General features: G+C 36.1%; 1 protein-coding gene across 3 annotated transcripts; it reads right to left on the reverse strand.

Moving 5' to 3' along the window:
• Positions 1-329: 329 nt before the first annotated feature.
• Positions 330-19,260, reverse strand: LRRCC1 (leucine rich repeat and coiled-coil centrosomal protein 1). 3 transcript variants are annotated; one of them, XM_080340476.1, is made up of 19 exons: positions 19,082-19,260; positions 18,366-18,571; positions 17,954-18,019; positions 17,043-17,210; positions 15,088-15,251; positions 14,779-14,988; positions 13,811-14,004; positions 12,630-12,813; positions 12,142-12,290; positions 10,768-10,972; positions 8,881-9,020; positions 7,389-7,590; positions 6,240-6,425; positions 4,852-5,026; positions 3,970-4,133; positions 2,915-3,123; positions 2,589-2,726; positions 1,177-1,312; positions 330-600 (listed from the first exon to the last, which is right to left on the reverse strand). In XM_080340476.1, exons 1-19 carry the CDS (start codon positions 19,138-19,140, stop codon positions 478-480), a joined length of 3,078 nt encoding a protein of 1,025 aa, XP_080196602.1. In that variant the 5' UTR covers positions 19,141-19,260; the 3' UTR covers positions 330-477. The 3 variants fall into 3 exon arrangements, with proteins under 3 accessions (XP_080196602.1, XP_080196601.1, XP_080196603.1); XM_080340475.1 differs by lacking the exon at positions 330-600 and having other exon boundaries at positions 700-1,312; XM_080340477.1 differs by lacking the exons at positions 330-600; positions 19,082-19,260 and having other exon boundaries at positions 700-1,312; positions 18,390-18,475.
• Between the last annotated feature and the right edge of the window lie 247 nt (positions 19,261-19,507).

Here is a 19,507-nt window from a genome sequence, read left to right on the forward strand (position 1 = left end):
CTGTTAGTTTATTATCTCCTATTTTTCAAAAGCCCAGTAGGAAGCCTGTTGCTGGTACAGAAACACACTGTGCTGCCAAAAATGACTTCATCAACAGTGGCTGAGTAAACACTTTCAGGTAAATTCTTGCATCTCTCATTACAAGAATCTTTACCTCAGTGAAGGAAAACCTGAAGCACTTGTCTTTGAGCCTTTCTACCTTCTTTTCCCTTAGTAAACATGCTAATTCATAATTTTGTATGATGCTTTTCACCTATATCTGTGTTTTGACCCATACTGACAAAAGAGTTAAAAATAAACAATGATTAGAAATAATTATTTATTATTAAAATATTGTACAAATATTTACATGTTTCTTGAACCATCAAAATACATCAAATAATTTCTTCTCTAGCAAACAAGAAAAAAGTGCATTGTAGTGTATATATTTGCTTAAGTTTGTCCAATACATGTTTTCAGTGTATACATTAATAATCTTCAAAGGTCTTGTTGAATATCATTCAGTGCATGTGTAAGTCGTCTTATTTTACTTTCCATGGCTTTTTTATTGTTTGCCATTTCCTGTAAAAGCTGCCGCATTTCTTCTTCAACACAATAAACCTGAAAGAGGACAGAGATCATAAAGAATTCCTGTGTTTCTTTAATACACCTAAAAAACCATAATTTGTCAATTTTTAACACTGATGATCAATGCAAGGGTTATATGCTTATGCTTAAATAAGCAATGCACTGCTTTTGCCACTGGATGCAGTAGCAGAGTTTTGCTTTAAAAAAAAAGTACTAACTTGCTAGGAGATGGTGAGTAATTTATCAAAACCAAAATACTTGCTATGTAGAAAAAGCACCAGTTGTCACGCTAATAAGAATGCAGTACATGACAGGATCAGTAACCGTTAACACTGGCCTAGGTGAGTTAAATGGGTTATGCAGCATAATCATAATTATTTTTTCCTGTATAGATAAGGAACGTTTAGCTATTGCTTTGCTTGAATACAGAACCTCATGAGGGTACAGTTCTAGACATTTTTCTTGCGGTGCCAAGATTGAGTACTAAAGCAGGGCTGCTTCCATCCAGAGATCAGCCAGAAAACCACGTAACTGTAAGCACCATTGTTCTAGTGTCTGTAGAATAAAAATGCAAATACAGTAAACACATAAATTTAGTATTAAAGTTACTTTTTCATTTGCTGCTTCAATTTGTTTTTCCTTTTCCTCTGTCAGCTGCAATAATTCTGCCTGATGAGCTGCCACCATGGACTCGAGTTGTTTTCTAAAAGCATCATCCATTTGACGGAGTTTTTCCACAGCAATCCTAAAAAATAATTAAAGAAAACAAAATACAAAAAAAACCCAAACAAACACCAAAAAACAAAAACAAAACAAAAAGTCACCACACTCCTCGAAACAACCGAAGTATTTTGCTTTGCCCAATTCTGCCTTCAATGAGGTTTTAATAACACAGGCATTAAGACAATTATTTCAATATCTAGCTTCAGAAGTACATGTTCTAGTTTTATGCACCACATTTAAGGCTTCTGACCCTCCCCTTAGCAAAAACATTTAATCACTAGCAAAGAGTACAAAGATTTGGGATTGCTACTATCAAGAGGGATAAGGAGTCCCTGTTTTGAAACATCTGCTCAACATGTTTTTGCTTCCTGAGAAGTCAATGACTGAACTATGCAATCCTGTAAACAGCCTGGCCGCCTGCATCTCACAGAAATAGAAAAGTGTCTGCCTCACAGCAGTGAAGCATTTCCTTGGCTCCAAGCAAATTCTGCTTTTAGGGGATAATTCTAAAATATCTAGCAACAGAAAGCAAGGCAAATTATTCCACTATACAATGAATTTACATCAAAATTTTGATACAGAACAAAGTTATTTGGAACAAAATTTCAGTTTCACTACTGATCTTTCAACCACTACAAAACCTAGTAACTATTGACTATTTGAAATGTGTGGGTGTTTATTTTTTGCCTTTCATTGTTGTTGTTTGGGTTTTTTTGGTGTTTAAATCAAACTTGACCATCCATTTATTTTCTTTCATTTAATAATCAAATGACCTTCCCTAATTACACTTTCACTGGTAATTTTAAACTGTTTAAAAATGTAAGGCAAAAAACCTTAGTCATACTAGCTCATTCCTTCAGTAACAGTCTGGTTATCACTGCTAGATAAATATGCAGACTTATTGACTAGCTCATCTTAAGAATAGTTGGAAGGAAGAAAAATAAGAGAAGGGGGCCACAATAAAGTAAAAAAAAAAATAATGCTATCAAACTATGCTCATGACAAGCAGCCATCCAGCAATCTACTGTAGTGTAGTCTCCAATTATTTTCAAAGAAAATGGCATCATAGCTAAGAAGTTTGAAGTACAAATGCTGTAACTGAACACCAGTTCCACAAAATAAGTCACCTGTATAGCAAGAACTACTTGCATGCATGCAGAGCTTGCAGCAGCTGGGCTCACCAGGTACTTAAAAAGGTATTGTGTGTTCTTTCACCACATCAAATATTTTTTATGCCTTTTCACAGTGCAACTCTATAATAACTGAGCAGTCACAAAATAAGCTATGAAGGTTTTCACCTCTGAGTTTGAAGACTTTTATTTCTCTCTTCAATCAGCTTTTTCTCTTTGATATCAAAGCTCTCCTTCATTTGTTTAACTTGCACCTCCAGCTGGCTTAATAGCTCTCCTTTACCTTGCCACTTCTTTTTCAGTGCACTGAAAATCAAACACATATTTACAATGAATGTAGATACTACTCCTTTGGAGAGTGGAAAAAGTTTCCATTTTTCCATGTTTCTGTGGGTTGTAATTGCAAGCAAGTATTCTCTGAACAAAAAAGAACTTCATGGCAGTGCTGCATGCTATTACAATCCCAAAGAATTATTGCCACTTGTATGTATCACCTGTGTGCGTTCTTAATGTCATCAAGTTCTACTTCTTTTTCTTCCACCAGTTGCTTTAATTCCTCTTTTCTTTCATTTTGCCTTTTTAGTTTTACCATTAGCTCTTCAATTTCAGCAGCTTTTTCATCCAAGTGTACTTGAAAAAATTTCTGAGCTTCCACATTTTCTTCGTGCTGTTTTCTGATTTGTTTATCTTTTTCTTGTAAGGCCTTTAGAAGAGAAATATTTTAGAACACATTAAGTCTCTTCACTTTAATTTTATTGTTACCCTTAAAGAGTATCATTTCATCTATGCTGGAATAAAACAGAGACTGACATGGAAGTTTACTCTTCTAAACCTATTATCTTATGAAAAACACTTAGTAAAGTGATAGTCAAATAATCTTCATCTGAAAGAAGTCAGAGTTCAAAAAAAAGTATCAAAACAAAGTTCTGAAATGGAAAGAAAAGTTTAAACTCATATATAACAACTTATTCTACATACACAAATCACTGAACTCGCATTCTGATTCGTGGCTCTATAGTTTAATGAGTAAACTATCTAACCTTGACTTACATAACATACTATAAAACTTTGCTCTGATTAATAAGCTAAAATCTTAAGTCACTAAATGAGATTAATGGAATTAATAGAACAAAACGTACAAGTTCTGCTGTTAAAAATATTGATTTACAAGAAGAAAAAAAAATATTTTAAAGTAAACCTGAAGCAAAATTAATATTTTCCCCCTTTTAAATGCACAGTAAGAATTATGCTATCCTGTTTTTTCCTCTCAAGAGGAATTATCAAGAATAACTTGAAGCAAGGCAAAGACAAGAGAGTCCTTACATAAATATGGTTCAATGAAAGATTCAAAGTAGCATTTCTGTACATCAAGTTAATACAAAGTCCTCTTCTCCTCTCAATGAAATCAGTTGCCCCGATGGCCCAACTGAGCTTCCCCATTAGGTAAAACTAGGATTGCAGAGATGACTTTCATTACAGCCTTTACAGTAACTTTCACTGCAAGTCTTCATTTTAGCTAAGGACACAAATAGTCAGACACAGCACTTACTTCTTTTAATTTCCTAATTGTTTCTGTCTGATCATCCACTATTTTGTTCTTAATTTTTATAGTATCACTGCCTTGTTCCTTTTGCTTTTTTAATGTCTCAATTTCATTTGTTAAAACTTCAATTTTTGCCTCCAGTTTTCCCCGATCTTGAGCAAGATGAGCTCCTAGATAAAACAGGATACTCACACTGCAGCACTCATTTTACAGATGAGTATAATGTTGGGGAAGGGGGGTGTGCAGGGGAAGAACCACCTTAAAAACTGAGTATGACCATTTTGCCCACTGAAAACACTGTAGTGCTTTAATCTGTAGGTCGGTAACACTTAAGACGAAACACAGAACTGATGGTCTGTATTTTATCCTTTGAAAATTTCAACAAAAGTCAACAGTAATTTTTACAGACTCAGCCAATCTCAAATAGCCCACAAGGTGGTGCTGAGTCACATGAATCATGGAAAACATGAAAGAAGCCCAAGCTTTTTTTCACCCAATATTAAACATATTTAACTTTTTTTTTGTTTAAAGATACCTACTGAAATTTTCACATTAGACTTAATCTAGTAAACTGGTAGCATTACATAACACTATTTTCAAATCCTTGTTTTCCTATTGTAGTTTCATGTTTAAACATTCTTTGTATATCATGATGGTATTTTGACATTTTAGGTAAATAGATAAAATGCATTCACAACTAACCCACAACTGCTGTTATAGTTCCTATAGCAAAACAGAAGATCTATTTTAGCACAGCATCTTTACAGCTGGATAAGATCAACAAGGCATCCAGAAACCTTGTCATGATTACACCTATATCGGAGTTTTTATTTGAAAGGTGTGGCATTGAACACCGCCATTTTGTCTGCAAAACAATACAAATTTTACCCTGTTGTGCCAACTCCTGCCCCCATATTTTTCTTTCCATTTTTAACCCATCAATCACAGACTCCTGGGCTGTCAGCTGAGAAATAAGTTTTCCATTTTCCTTTTTCAGAAGTTCAACTTGCAGAGCCTTCTGTTTGTCCTCCTCAGTCACAGTTTCAAGTTCCCCGGTTCGACACTGTATGAATGAACATTGGAAAAAGACAGTCAGAACCTTTAAAACAACTATTCAAAATTTCAAATCAACACTAAGCAGCTAGGAAAGTAATACTGATATACAGCAAATTCAGTTCACTGAGGAACAGTCTGTTTGCATACAGGTTTCTATCTGCATCTCTTCCCAGTGCTGAAACACAAACATTTCCTTCAAATAGATCTACTTTGATCCTCAGGAAGCTGTAAAGCTGATTTCCAAATAGCTACCTTAAATTATCAATCCCATTATAAAAACTTGTTTAGAATCATAAATGCACAAGTCAAAAAACAAGATAAACTAAAAGTCACAGAATGTTAAGATATTAAAAACCAAATCAAAAGCAGACAGAAGCTGGGATGAACTTCCACTTCCCATGATAAAGATTTATCTTCAGTTATGCAGGCTACTTTTTGTTTTACAGATTACAGCTGTTTAATACAGCTATTTTTAAATTTTGTTTTTAGCAGCATCACTGACTGGCAGAATCCTGTTCTGTGTAACAACAGAGTGTTTGGACACCCCAACAGCAACATGTAGGAGAAGATTAGAAACAGCTGTGCAGAGTTGTACTGGATACATACATGGCCTGGATCACGCAATAGTTTCAAAGTTCTGTTCCTAAGATTTTTAAGAATTATTTATGGACAACATAGTACCATAATATGTTATCATACGGTGATCAGTAGTGCAAGATAAAGCAACTGTGCCCGCAGTATTTAACATTAAAATTAGACAGTAGATAATGGCTAATACTGCTAATTTCATGCAACTCTCAGAGATATTAAGCTGCTAATAAGTGCACTTGATTATTTGTGCAATTTCATTTTTACTTCATGTACAGTGACCACTGCAGAATCATACTGCATTACTTTCAGAGGTTCGTGGGTATTATTGCAGGCTTTTAAATCTCAGTTTAGAGTGACCACTTCTTATATACAAACTGCCAGTGCTCACAAGGCAAGGAGTGCACTTCTGAAGACATGAACAAGTCTAGATTTTGCTACATGAGGAGCAAAATGTTTGTGAGAAAGGAAATGCAAGATGCAAGAATAAAGGCTGATGTTGAATATTAGGTTTTAGTGCAACAGGAAACACACATCTTTTAGTGAATCTACCTTGTATGGAATTTTTTATTTTATAGATAAAATATTACAAAAAAATCACCTATGGAGTTGAAATGTTTTTGAACACGTACCTTTAGGTTTGCTGTAGCTTCTTCATTTGATTTTGTTAATTCTGCAATCTTTTCTTTCTGTTCTTTCACTATACTTGTCAGGTCCTGGATCAGACTTGCCATCTCTTTTTCCTTTTGTTCCAACTCAAAGAGGGCTTGTTTGTATTCAACTAGATCAGCAGCAGCACTTTCAAACCCCTCTTTTACCTAAAGTTTTATAAAACAATTTGAAAAATGCTAACATTTGCAAAAAGTATGTATACATACAGACAAATGACATTTGAATTTCAAAGAAATGGAATTTCACCAACAGTATGTGAAATTAATGAATATCTGAAAATGGCTTTCTACCAGTTTGTTGGTGATGCTTCAACTCAAAAAACTGTTTCTACTCAGCTACAAGTTTGTAAGAAACAAAAACCTGGAAAAAACTAATTCATGACTGGAAGGGAAGCAGTGCAAAAAATCACAGGCTGGGAAATAAAAACAGTGCCTTGTTTAAACCTCATTGTTAATTAAGATTAACATGAAATCTGGAAAGATTTTTTCCTTGCACGAGAAAGATTTGAAGGGTGAAAGAACAGTCTTTTCTTTGCCATCTTCTCCCACGTATCCAACTGATTTAAAGTGAAGAAAACAAAGTTAATGAAGGTGAAGCATTTAAAATTTTATCTCACTTAATTCTATAGCTAGTGTTCACATTATTTTATATGTTATCTAAGGAATTTTAGTAAGCAAGTTTTGTATTTGAATTTCAAAATGCGCATCCAAAATTCAGTTTTGAAAAGTTTAATAATAAAGTTCCCTGTTGTTTAATACGCTGGTATATACATAACCATAACCTTATTAAAATACCACAAAAGTTTTTATAACTGAATATATTCTAATAGAAGGTCAACATCTTTTAAAATAAATTAATACCAGCAGATAGAAGTTTTCTAACTTCTTTTGATTAAATTTTACTTAACAAACAAAAATGCCTTTTTTTTGTTTGTTTGAGTGCTGACTTACCACTGGGTGTTTATTTTCTAGCAACTGGTATTTCAAATCTTACTACCAGTATTTTCAGATGAATCCTTAGAGCAAAGATTTTAAGGATCAAAAAAAAAAACCAATCCAAAACTACAAACCCAAACACTTTAAAGAGATGAAATGTTCTCTTAGTCTTACCTCTTTAAACCTTTGTCCTTCAATAGTTAAAGCTAAACGAAATTCATCTTCTAAATCCATATACTTCTTGTTTAACATATTAATTTTCTCCTCAAATTCTTTAACATGCTGTTCATGCCTCTGTTCCTCTTTAGCCACTTGTTTTGACACAGCATCTTGAAATTCAGGTCCATTTAAAGCAACTCGAGTTTCAAGTTCTTTCCTGAAGTAACCAAACGTATAGTTGAGAGAAGAACTGCAGTATCTCACAATGCTGTTTCAATTAATTTCCTTAGTATTTCTTAAAAAGGATAACAAATTACATAATAAATGGGATAAATTCCTTAGTTTCACAGACAGATTTCAGTCTTCTATGACAATGGTCCTGGGATGAGGGAAAGTGCATTGACTACCATTAAAACACTCAAAGGAATGATTCAAGCTTCTGTACAAATTATTCAAATTGTTCTTTTGCTGCTAGTTACCATTTGTTTGCTGTGCTAATAGCAAAGATCTGAAAGAGACACTGGAATCAGGAGAAGCACTGTACAGCCAGTTAAGCTCTTTCACAGTCATCCTCTTCACCCTCACGCAACAACTGTTGATTTTCCCTCAGACCCAAAACCTGAAAAGCAGCAGCACTAGGGTCCTGTTGTGTTCCAGGATAAGCCTCCTTTCTGGCTGGAAGCATCCTTATGGGAGAATGGTGAAGCAAAATTACTCTGCACTTGAAGACTATTCTGTTCATCTGAATGAAACCACAAACACAAAACATACCCCCTGTCCTCATTACATCTTTTGAGGATTTATGTGATAATAAGTGGAATTTCTCAAAACACAGCTATCAGATTCTTCCCATTTAAACCTGCAGTTATTTTTGTGTCTGAATACACTTATGCTTGTACAATTTGCAAGTGTAACCACCTTACTTTATTAATAACCTCCCTCAGATACTAGTATACCACATACCAATTGTTGCTTTAGTTTGTACACATATTTTATTATATTAGCTTAAACAGCATAGAACTTGCGTTCAGGTATTTTCCAAAACCAGGAAATTTTGGGAGGCAAACAGGATAACAGCTGGGCAAGCCACCCACCCACCTATCCTAATGCAACGTACTGTAGAAGCAGACTTTTTTTTTTTGGTTAGGAACACTTTGTGTTATTGTAGTATATGCAAATCTTCAGAATAATTCAAATGCAATTTTATTTTTATCTATTTAGCGTTGAAATAAAAAGTTCAGCCATATAAGAAGACAACAACCTATCAAATGACAGGCCAGAAGAACACAGTTGCCTACATTGACTTATGAATCATTAATCTACAAGATATGAAGATATTCTTAGATGAGCAAGAAAATTGGTGGGAAGACATCTACATTTTCATAAAGACTATCTCTCCCATTAAAAAAAACCAAAACCTCCACATTTTCCTGAATGCGTTTAAATAAAACACATTTGCAACACTAGTATCTGTATTTTGTGAAAAGAAAAATAGAAGACCCCATACCTTTGCTCTTGCTCTCTTAATATGAGAAGCTCATGTAGTTGTTTTATCTTCTCCTTCTGTTGTCGCAAGGATATTCGAAGTAACTGTACTTCTCTTTCATTTGCTGATGCTTTAAGCTCTGCTTCTTGCACCTGTTTCATCTGTGTAGAATTCATAAAGAGAGGAACAAGATTTTCTTGAAACTGTTATCTATTCTTCATGTCTTATACTAGACTACAAAGGAACAGGTGCTTTAATAGAAGTTTCAAACATGACCACCTGGGCCATTATGTTTACAGCATGCTCCACAACTATCAGTATTTTTCATAAAATTTTATGGAATTATGTTATGTCCATTTAATACATTTTGTTGCACTTGCAGAAATTTAAGACAAGATGTTTAAAATTAGCTTAGCTTGCTACAACACACAAAAAGCAACTTTCTTGAAGAACCAAGAATATTTATTTAATTTAAAAAAGAACCTGAAGGTGTCTTGCAGAAGTGGAACAAGTGTATTGTCAGAATGATTTCCTTAATTCCAAATTCTTGTACAGTAATGCTTGCATTAGTTCCAAGCAAAACATTTTTAGCTGCATTCAACACCACTTTTTTTTTTTTTTAAACAATCCAGTTAACAGAATTCTGTATCTTTCTCAGGTTCACAGATTAAAGTTCCTGAACAGAGCTGCAAAAAATGGAGTATCAGTATAAACACCAGGTGGCACACTCCACTTTTTCCATTTGATGCAAGCTTTTATGAAAAAATCCATTTTATAATCTTAAGCCTTTTACATACAAAGCTGTCTTTTCTGTCTCAACAAGTAGGAAAAAAAATATATGAATGAAGTTATAAAAAAGGTTTTAATTACTTATGAAATGTTAATTCAGAATTAAGGCTGCAAATTAGAGCATGCAACAGAAACAGCAGAGGTGATATTAATGGAGATATTCTTATTTCTAATCATTACTTGTAGCATTTACCTCAATCCTTCTGTGCTCAAGCAGTGAGCAGTAACTACTATCTTGCTAAGGAAAGCAAAAGGTCTCCACATTTGGTACTTACACAGTGGTAATCTCTGTGCTTTCCAGAGTATCAAGTCTGTGAGTGATTAACAGACTACTCTATGTGTCAGTTGTCTAATGGCATAGCTAGAATCCAGAAACAGCCCAGTTTATTTGCCAATGCTCACAAGAAAACAAACAGCGCCCCCCCCCAACAAAACAAAAAAAATCCCAAATCTGTTTGCAGACTTCCATCACAACTGTCCACTCAACTTGATTTTTGCCACTGAGAAGTCACCAGTGAATTATTCAGTCAGAAATAGTGGCAATATGTGGGTCCAGCACCTTGATCTTAATGTATTTGTGTACTGAACAAAGTGACTTTGACAACAAAAGCATCATGATCTTCCCCATCTGTAAAAACTAAATGAACAAATCCCAAAGCAAACAAATAAACCTCAAAACGATCAGAATCTTTAAAATAAGTTCTCAGCAATTACTGTTTTCTTGTGGTTGCAATTAGAAGCATCTAACTCCTTAAACTGGCAAAACAAACAGAACCACCAGATTTCCATCCCACTAATATGATCTTTATTGATTTCAGCAACATTTAAAAAAAAAGTCTTTGTTACTGTGCATCTTGAGAAAATATAAACTCTCAGTTTTAAATACGTAGGACTTGTTTTTCTTTGTCTTAAGACCACATCACATGAGCTATTTCTATTTATAAAATACATTAATTGATAACTAAAATGTATACTTGTTATTAACTACTACTACATAATAAAAACAATCAGCTTTTATTGTGGAAAACGCAGAGTTAAGGCTTGAAAAATCTAGTGTTTTTAAAATATCTTGAGTAGCCATCCTGTTGCCGTTATTCTTTACTCATGAAAAATATTTACCTCTATTGTTTGTTGCTGCAGTCTCTGTGTCTCCATCTTGGATAGTGTTTCTTCTAAAGTTTGCATGGCCTTCTGATGTTCTGCTTCTTTATTTCTTGCCTGATTTAACTCATTAGTAAGTCTTTCAGTTTCACCTTTCAGTTGTTGGACATCTGCTTGCAGTCGTGCTTTAACATATCTCTCTTTCAATATAAATTCTTTTAACCTGAGAATGAATGCAAGAAAATTGTATTACAAATAGTATTTAGTTTGATACCAAATACATTGAGAAGAAGACATTAGTAAGTGTTGCAGCACCTTATCTTGCTCTTTGCTGAGTTTTACTATGTACAGCACCATCACGTAAACCTGTTTAAAAAAATATGTAAGCTATTACTAAAGTCATGTGTAGCATGACTATATGTAGTTTAATTTTAAGAGAAATTAAGCTGGAGACAACCTCATAGATGCTCTTTAAGGAAATGACATTCTGGTTTCATTTTACTTTATAGAGAAGTCAAACGTATAGCATCAATTTATAATTTGGTAGTTTTCTTAAGAAAAAAATGCCATACCCTTTAATATTCTGATAATTTTTGATACAAGAACTATTTCAAAAGAAAAGGAACATCATAAGCCTCTTATCCAAGGTGATAACAAATAAAGGTAGGAAGTGAACCTAAAACAAAACGAAAAAAAAGAGGGGGGAGGGAAATAATCACAGACATGGATGGTAACTCAGGAAGCATTTGACATGTTTCTTCCTTACAAGAAAGAAAATGTGTCTTTGGCATTTTCTTAACTGCATCATATTCATCAAATAAAGCAGACATCTCCAATCATAGCTGACAACAAACAATGCTTTGTTAGAAGGGAGAACTGAAAAAAAAAGGACACTGCTCAGAACTACACAAGGATGACAATATTAGTCTATCCGAAGATATGCTAGACCTGACCCACATGATGTATTGCCTATTGGCCAGCTCTGGCCTGCCAGAAACATCTTCACTCAATTGCACCACACAGGAAAAAAACAAAAGAGCTGTTTGTATAGGTGGAAAGGGAGATTGGAAATTGGAAGTTGAAATTATGACATGAAACAGCTACAAGAACTTGAATAGAAAGAAAAAGTACAATTACGATACAGATTACTTGGCAAGTAATGGCTGGGAATGTAGGTAAGTGGTGTACTGATAGTGTTCCAAGAGAAGAACAGGAAGAAAGCTGTAGAAAAGAATTTCCCTAGGTAATACAGAGAGAAATTCTAGCACTACTTCTTGATGCATTATTTTGTAAGTATATTGTTTAAAGCTGTTCTCATTTCTTAAGGCTTTAATTTGAATTGTCCTGAATTAAAACCCCAAACTCTTAAACTACAGCACTCTGTTTCCCTACCTGCCTGTAGTGTATACAGCCATACTCTGAATGTTCTTTTCTTCTTTTGCATGGTTCTGTAGTTCTCGGACATGCTCTATTAATTTCTTTTCTGCTTGCTCTGCTTTCCACCTCCTTTCTTTCTCTTGATCCAGTTCTTGAATCAGCGCCTTAGGAAGAATGTGGTAAGAATCAGCTTACTAGGAAACATTCAAATGTGGCCAAAAAAGACAAACAATGTTAATAATTGTTGGACAAGATTTTTTTTCCCTTTCTGGAATTCATGGATGGCAGAGGCAAGTGCAAGCCACCAGGCCAAAAAACCCCTAAAAGTGAAATAAAATCAATTATCTTCCAGCTGACACTACAAGAACTCTACTCTTTTTTTTTTAATGCTAATCTACACAATTATTTTTGTCACCTCCAATTCTAAAGTTCCACCAGGAGACATATGCTTGGCTTCAGCTGAAGACATACTCATATTTAACTTTAAATTATGCAAAACATACTCGGTATGTTGATTCCTCTGTGGCATTTGAATTAATTTCTTCTACTTTTTCTATATTGCTCTGTCTTTCAATTAATATTTCAGCTTTTCTTCCCACTACTTCCAAGTTTCCTGTATCAGGTGATGAATTAAGATGAGCATCTCTCTGACTGGAGCGTAGACACTTTGAGGAACTCTTCTCTTCTCTATAATAACAGGACATCAAAGTATATTTAGGAATATGCAGAGCTTAAACAGTAACAGAGGATTCAGACACTTTTACAGGATGAAATTTTACAGTTCTGTGTAAAAGCTGAATTGTGCAGAGTTCAAAAACACCCAGAAAATAATTTGCAAGCAGATCATAAAACAAACAGCTAAATAAAATTCTTCAACTGTAAAGTGTGTAGTACTGCCAGATGCTATCTGAAAAACATCTTACGATCACATAGATATGGAACAATGTTAGAGAAGCAGAGTAGCTGTAGACCTGCAGTGGCCGACTAAACGGATATATTCCAATTTATTCTTCTTCTATTAATCACTTCTGATATTTACTATGTAAATCAAACAAATTACTATGACATCTTTGGTTTCATCACAAGATACGGGCGGTTACGCTCCTGAACATCATTCTGACACCATGAATCTTTTTATTTTTTAAATTTGACTCAGTTCTCCTGTCTGTGGAGAATTCTTCTGTCTCCACAATTTATAACTAAGTTGAAATAATATTAGAATTTTGAAAGTCTTAATTTTGGAATCTTCAGTTCAATTTCCTTGTCACCTAATGACAGAAAATGCTCATATAGGGAAATGACCTGAGTGGAAAGCAAACTTCAAAAATTTTTCAATAATACATAGCACCTAAAGGACAGAAAAACAAGGATGCAGAAGGTTATATATGAACAGTTAGATTAAGAAAGAAGCAGCTTGTATATTAAACATTAATGAGCAGGGCCAGCTGACAAATACCTCTTTTTATTTGGGGCAAGTGGAACACATCTAAAGCTTAACACAATTGTTTTCTAATCAATAGATTTGTTATAAAGTCTCAGTACCTACTGATATTTAGAGCATTATTAACAGAGCTAATTTACCCCACTTGTCACTTTCAGCAAAATGTTTCAAATCAAATTATGTTCACTTCGACAATATCCAGCTTAAATTAATTTTGGATTTATATGGCAAACATCAGGATACCTGTCAGTTATTTTGTTCTTAGGATGACCCCTAGTAGATAAAGTAGTTTTACGGTAAGTAGGGATCTTGCTTCTTTTCACAACCTTCCTGTTGTTCTCTTTCCCACTCTCTGTTTCACTCTCAGAAGTTGGATCTGTGTCTCTCTTAGCTTTGAGAACATTTGGAGGAGCTTCACTTCTTGAGGGATCAGATACCTAAGAACAGATACAAGTTTTATCTGTTTATTTCTCAATTTCTAATTGGCTAATCTCTAACACTTTTTCAGGTGGTTTTTTTTTTTAAAGTTAACATTTACAAAATAATATTGATACAGAAGAATCGCTTCCAAACTACCCCATCCCTCCTTGCTAAAACATTGTTTTAAAGATAAAAAAACCCCAACAGAACAGCGTGCTTCAGAACACGTAATTGTATCTTTCTGAAGTACTTGGAAGTCCGTTTAGAATCCTTTGGTGCAGAAGTTTGGTGTGAAATGTAAAACAAGTGCAGCACTTAAGAAAAAAGCCCTGCAAACATGCAAGGTACATAATCAACTGTTACTAAAACATACCTAACAAACATAACGGACCAACTTGACCTATTAGTTAGCAAAATTAAATTTCACCAAGTCTATAATACAGATATTTTACTGCATTTCATATTTTACTCAGGTTCAGTTACATATTTTGATAGCTTCAGGGTCAAACCTAGAAAATTTTGTATCTAATGTGATATGATTGGATAGTCTATGGGACTAGGAGAACTATGTTTCTTATTTAGGATGAAAGCTTTCATGATTCAAAGTATGATATTCAGTTTTAAAGACTTTTTATTTTATTGCCAGTTTCTCAAAATTACATTAGCACAAAGTCAGTACATTCATACCAGCAGAAAATCTCCAGTCTGTCCCAGCAAACTCTTGCATTGTAAAAGGAGTATATGCCTTGATAAACAAAACTTCTGTGCAATCACAGGAAAAAAAAAGTTACCTTTTGCAGTATCTGTGAAATTTGATCCTCTATGTTTTTAATTCTTATCTCACTGTATATTTTATGAAGTTCAGCCTTCTCTGGTTCTGAAGATGAGGCAAGCTCTGTAGAGGAGCTGATGGCACTTTGTACTGGTATTCTTGTACGTTGATGAAAATGAGCCAACGCCTGGTCGATATGTGGTGTCACCACTGGTAAGGTAACAGAGTTCTATCAAAAGGAAAGACAACCATGTAACAATAATGACTTGCATGCAATATAAAAATAAAATTTACTAATTTTAAAATCAGCACACAAAAACTATGGCACCTGATCTCTGGGTGATGGGCACCCAGAGGAAACGCCCAAAATGTCTTCTAAACACTGCAAATCTGAACGCTTTTCTTCTGCTGGGTCCACTGGTTCGCCAGCAATATTTCTTCCATCTAGAACTGTTAGCTGGGGCAATGTCTGGAGAACAGTTTCTCTATAACCTTGAGGAAAAGACCACATTTAAATTGAAATCAATCTCCAAAAGAGATATCTAGTGTTTTTTGGGTACCCTGTCATCTTAAATTATTCATTGCATTTTATTAGAAGAAAATAAAAGTAGTGAGGTATCTACAAGTGTCTCATCTTTCCCCAACCACAAGATTTTCAGCAGACAACATTACACAAACTGAGAAGCTGCCTGCCTGGTCCTGGTCTGCACAGGGATTTTCCCCATTTTCAGCACACTGCAGTCGCACACACAACCAGAACAGTTGTACCAAGTGCAAGGACAGACAAACATAATGGAAAGACAAGCTCTGAAAGTGGTGAGATAACTTCATCCTTTTTTCAGCGAGTGAAATAAGGCGTTATGAAACTGTAAGGCATTGAAGTCAAATTTCTTGAAATTCATAGAATTTGGTCTCCTAAACATTGCAGTTACATTTGAAAGTGACACCAATGAGGTAGATTTGAAGAGGTACATAAACACTTCCAGAAGAAAGACCAATGGAATTTTCTCAGTTATCCAGGTAGCTTTAATAGTCCTGTTCCTGCTTCCATCGTGTCTAAATGCATTTGTAAACTTTGTTCATGGGTGCTTTTGAAAACATTACTTAAGGCCTTATTCGGCTTCCCTCAATTATCTCAGGTTTCTTTCTAAGAACTGTACACATATTACATCTGTATCATTTACATGCTCATGATATGGGTTTTTATTTTGTGTAATTGTAATTCCTACTGTTCTACACTTTGTAGTTGGCAATGAAATTTTCAGAGTTTTAAATATTTCAGGAAGCATGAAGAGTCATGGACTGACATTTAAATACTTCCAAAATGATCTTTGCACTGTCCCAAAAGTATCAATCCTCCACTTCTAACTTGCCGTAAGAGATTTTCTCCTTTCTTATACACAAAGGAAGAAAACAAATAAAACCTACACCAAAATAGGATACTACAGTTTAGTTTGTTTGAATACAGAGTGTAGTATTTAAACAGCACAAAAAAACCTACCCTCAACAGAACTGAAAGTGATGTACCCACACACACTCCAACTTGTCTCCACACTGCCTACCATTTTGACGAAAATGCTAATTACTGCAGAGCAACTTATAGTCTGTCACTGCTTACTGAAGCTGTGGGGAAAGGAGGAAAGGATGATAGTGCTTATTACTCATCTTCCTCTTGTAGTCTCTATCAGTAGAGGACAACCACCTACTCCCATGCCTCCTCGCTTTCTGTATAGCACAATATCTTTATGTATATTCTTCAAATTCTCCACCCTCCAAACCTTATAGTATTACCCTGTTTCCATGAAAATAATCCCTAGCATGACTTTTCAGGATTTTTGAGGATGCTCAAAATATAAGCCCTACTCACAGTTCATTAAAAATGTCAATTTAAATAGTGTCCAGGCAGCTATGCATGTAAAAAAGTTTTGGAGCTAAAATTAATATAAGACCCTGTCTTACTTTTGGGGAAACAGGGTAATACTGCCTTCCTCCCATTTCTGTAATACTTTCTGTTCCCATCGCTCTTTGTCCATCTCTTGCTTTAACCTAAAACGTGAAAAGTTGAACCTTATCAAAGCAAACAAGAAGTTACATCTTTGAGCATATGCCCAGAGCAGACAGGGAGCTTTCTCTATGGAAAACAAATCCATTTTGACAGAATTTAGACTTCTGCAGGCTGGCCAATTTATGAATGATTTTACAAGCTTCTGAACCTTGCTGACAGCTTAGGGGAAATCACTGACCTAAGAAGCACAAAGTACATACCTAAGATGAGATCCCTACCTGCTGTGTGACAAACTGGATTGGCCTTTTCATTTTTTTCCAGTGTCAGATTCATCAAACAGCGAAGCCCCTTCATGCACTGAAGTAAGTGATCAATATTGTTTATACAGTTGCTGTGAAGGTCAATACGGCTAATCTTATGGTTGGTTCCATGAAGGTGCAGAAATCCTGAAAATTTGAAGAAAAAAGGACAAACTGATTTCTGCTATGATCCTAGACTACATGGTTTAGAAAAACAGCATCTTGTTGAAAAATATTCAGTAAATAATTCATCATAACTGGTAATGATGCAACAACTTTTCCTCCAAATCCCTGTTTATTATGTATATATGTATAATTATTTATGGTACACTACTACATAGTACCAAAGTCAAGCTACTTATGGGAGCTAACTTTAAAGAAACAGATTAGTTTCTAAATGTTAAGAAGCAGGGAAAAATAAGCATTTCACTTGAAGTTCCTTTCTATTACTCAGTTCATCAACAAAATTGTTATCAGTGTCCTTTTTAATTTTCTATTATGAACTCCCTTGATTCTGTAGCTTAGAATCTTTGTTGAAATGGTCAGTTGTTGCTTTCACTAACAGATTTAGAAGAAAACTTGCATATCGTATCCAAATTCACATCTTCTGAGACTGCTGTATTTTTCACTTTGGAAATGAGTTTGAAATATTTACTGGACTACTTTGTGAACATGCTTGGTCTGGCCAAATACAGAAGAATAAATTCCAGTTCAAAACAACCCATTATGTTAGAAACTTGAAGGCTGAGAGTAGCAGCAATTGCCACCTTTAGTAGCATTACTCAGTCAATTGGCTGAACTACTAGAAATGTCTAAAAATGCATTTGGTCAAGTTTTTCAAAATTTAAGTGAGGCAAATACTTTTTGCTGCACATGCCAAAGTCACTTACCAGAGAGATCATGTATGTGATTATACGATAAATTCAGTACAGTTAAATTAAAGAGTTTTTCCAGTCCTAAACAAAGTGAAGAAAAAGAAAAACAGTTAAGGTTTTCAGAAGAATGCTCTTTTTTCATCAAACAAAATCCTGCAAAATAAGCCTTTTAAAGTCATAACTACAAATTGTGATAATAAACTACAATCATAAACTAAAAATCTTTTTTTTTTAAAATTAAGTCATATTTCTGTGATAAAGCTTACAGAGACTATGTGCTGTTTTTAAAATTTACATAATATGGTTAGTAGCTTATATTAACTTAATATAAGCTTAATTACACATGTATTTTCCAGAAGAAAACTCTAACACAAGTGTTAGAAAAGCCTCATAAGTTGCTAACCAGAGAGAAATAAATATCACAGACCCTCCACTTTGGTTATGAGATTACAGGATAAGCTGAGGGTGCGCAGCTGAGCCAGGGAACTCAACCCCTCAATCCGGCGGATCTGGTTTGAAGACAGATCCAAATGCCGCAGGTTCCGGAGGTGGCTGAGCCCTTCGATTCTGGTGATGTGATTACAGTGCACGTTGAGCGTGTGCAGGTCCGGGCGGAGGGGCAGCTCCAGCAGGCTGCAAAGGAAAGGTACTGCCATCAGCTTTAGCCACTTGGTTTGTTCAGCCTGAAGAAGAGGAGACTAAGGGGAGATCTCATCGCGGCTACAGGTTCCTCACAAGGGGAGGAGGAGGGGCAGACGCCAAACTTTTCTCTCTGGCGACCAATGACAGAACCCGAGGGAATGAAAGGAAGATGTGCCAGGGCAGGTTCAGGTTGGACATTAGAAGGGTCTTCACCCAGAGGGTGCTGGAGCACTGGAACAGGCTCCCCAGGGAGGTGTCACGGCCCCAAGCCTGGCAGTGTTCAAGAAAAGACTGGACAACGCCCTCAGACACACGGTATGAACTGTGGGTTTGTCATATGCAGGGACAGGAGTTGGATTCGATTATCCTTGGGGGCTCCTTCCAACTCAGGACATTCTATGATTAGCTCCACGGCCGGGCCGCCCTACCCGGCGCCCCCCACGGCCACAGCCACTGCCTCCCCTCAGCCCAAGGGCCCAGCTCTCCGCGCCCGCCCCTCACCTCTTAACGCCTTGATCCATGAGGCTGATCTCGCCGGGGATGGCGCGACCGCCCGCCATGGCGCTGGCGCTGGGCCCCCCGCACGAACCGCCGCCCCACTTCAAACTTCCCTCGCCGCCCAACGGCGACACGCAGCGCTTTACGGCTGAAACACAGCACCCGCACGACAACACAGCCGTAAAGCAACACCTCCACACTTCTCTTCCTTCCCCCCTCCCTCCCTCCCGTTCGCCGCCGCCGCCACCATGGTCAGGGCGCATGCACAGGAAGATGGGTGGGGGAGGGAGAGGGAGGAGCACTTGGGAGCATGCGCACTGCAGCAGGTGAGGCCGCTGCCTGCCCGGCGCGGGGCGGGGCTGAGGCGCGGTGGGGCGGGGCTGAGGCGCGGTGGGGCGGGGCTGAGGCGCTGTGGGGCGGGGCTGAGGC

Source organism: Nesoenas mayeri (assembly GCF_963082525.1).
Source record: "Nesoenas mayeri genome assembly, chromosome: 2".
NCBI classification, from domain to species: Eukaryota; Metazoa; Chordata; class Aves; order Columbiformes; family Columbidae; genus Nesoenas; species Nesoenas mayeri.

Bases quoted from the DNA above. Each gene is read 5' to 3' on its own strand.
- LRRCC1 (XM_080340475.1), bottom strand. From the start codon at position 19,140: ATGGCGGGCGGTCGCGCCATCCCCGGCGAGATCAGCCTCATGGATCAA. The intron at 18,020-18,365 runs GTCTGTGATATT...CACTTTGTTTAG, and splicing joins TCTCATAACCAAAGTGGAGG to GACTGGAAAAACTCTTTAAT. The intron at 2,727-2,914 runs GTGATACATACA...TTTGATTTTCAG, and splicing joins GACATTAAGAACGCACACAG to TGCACTGAAAAAGAAGTGGC.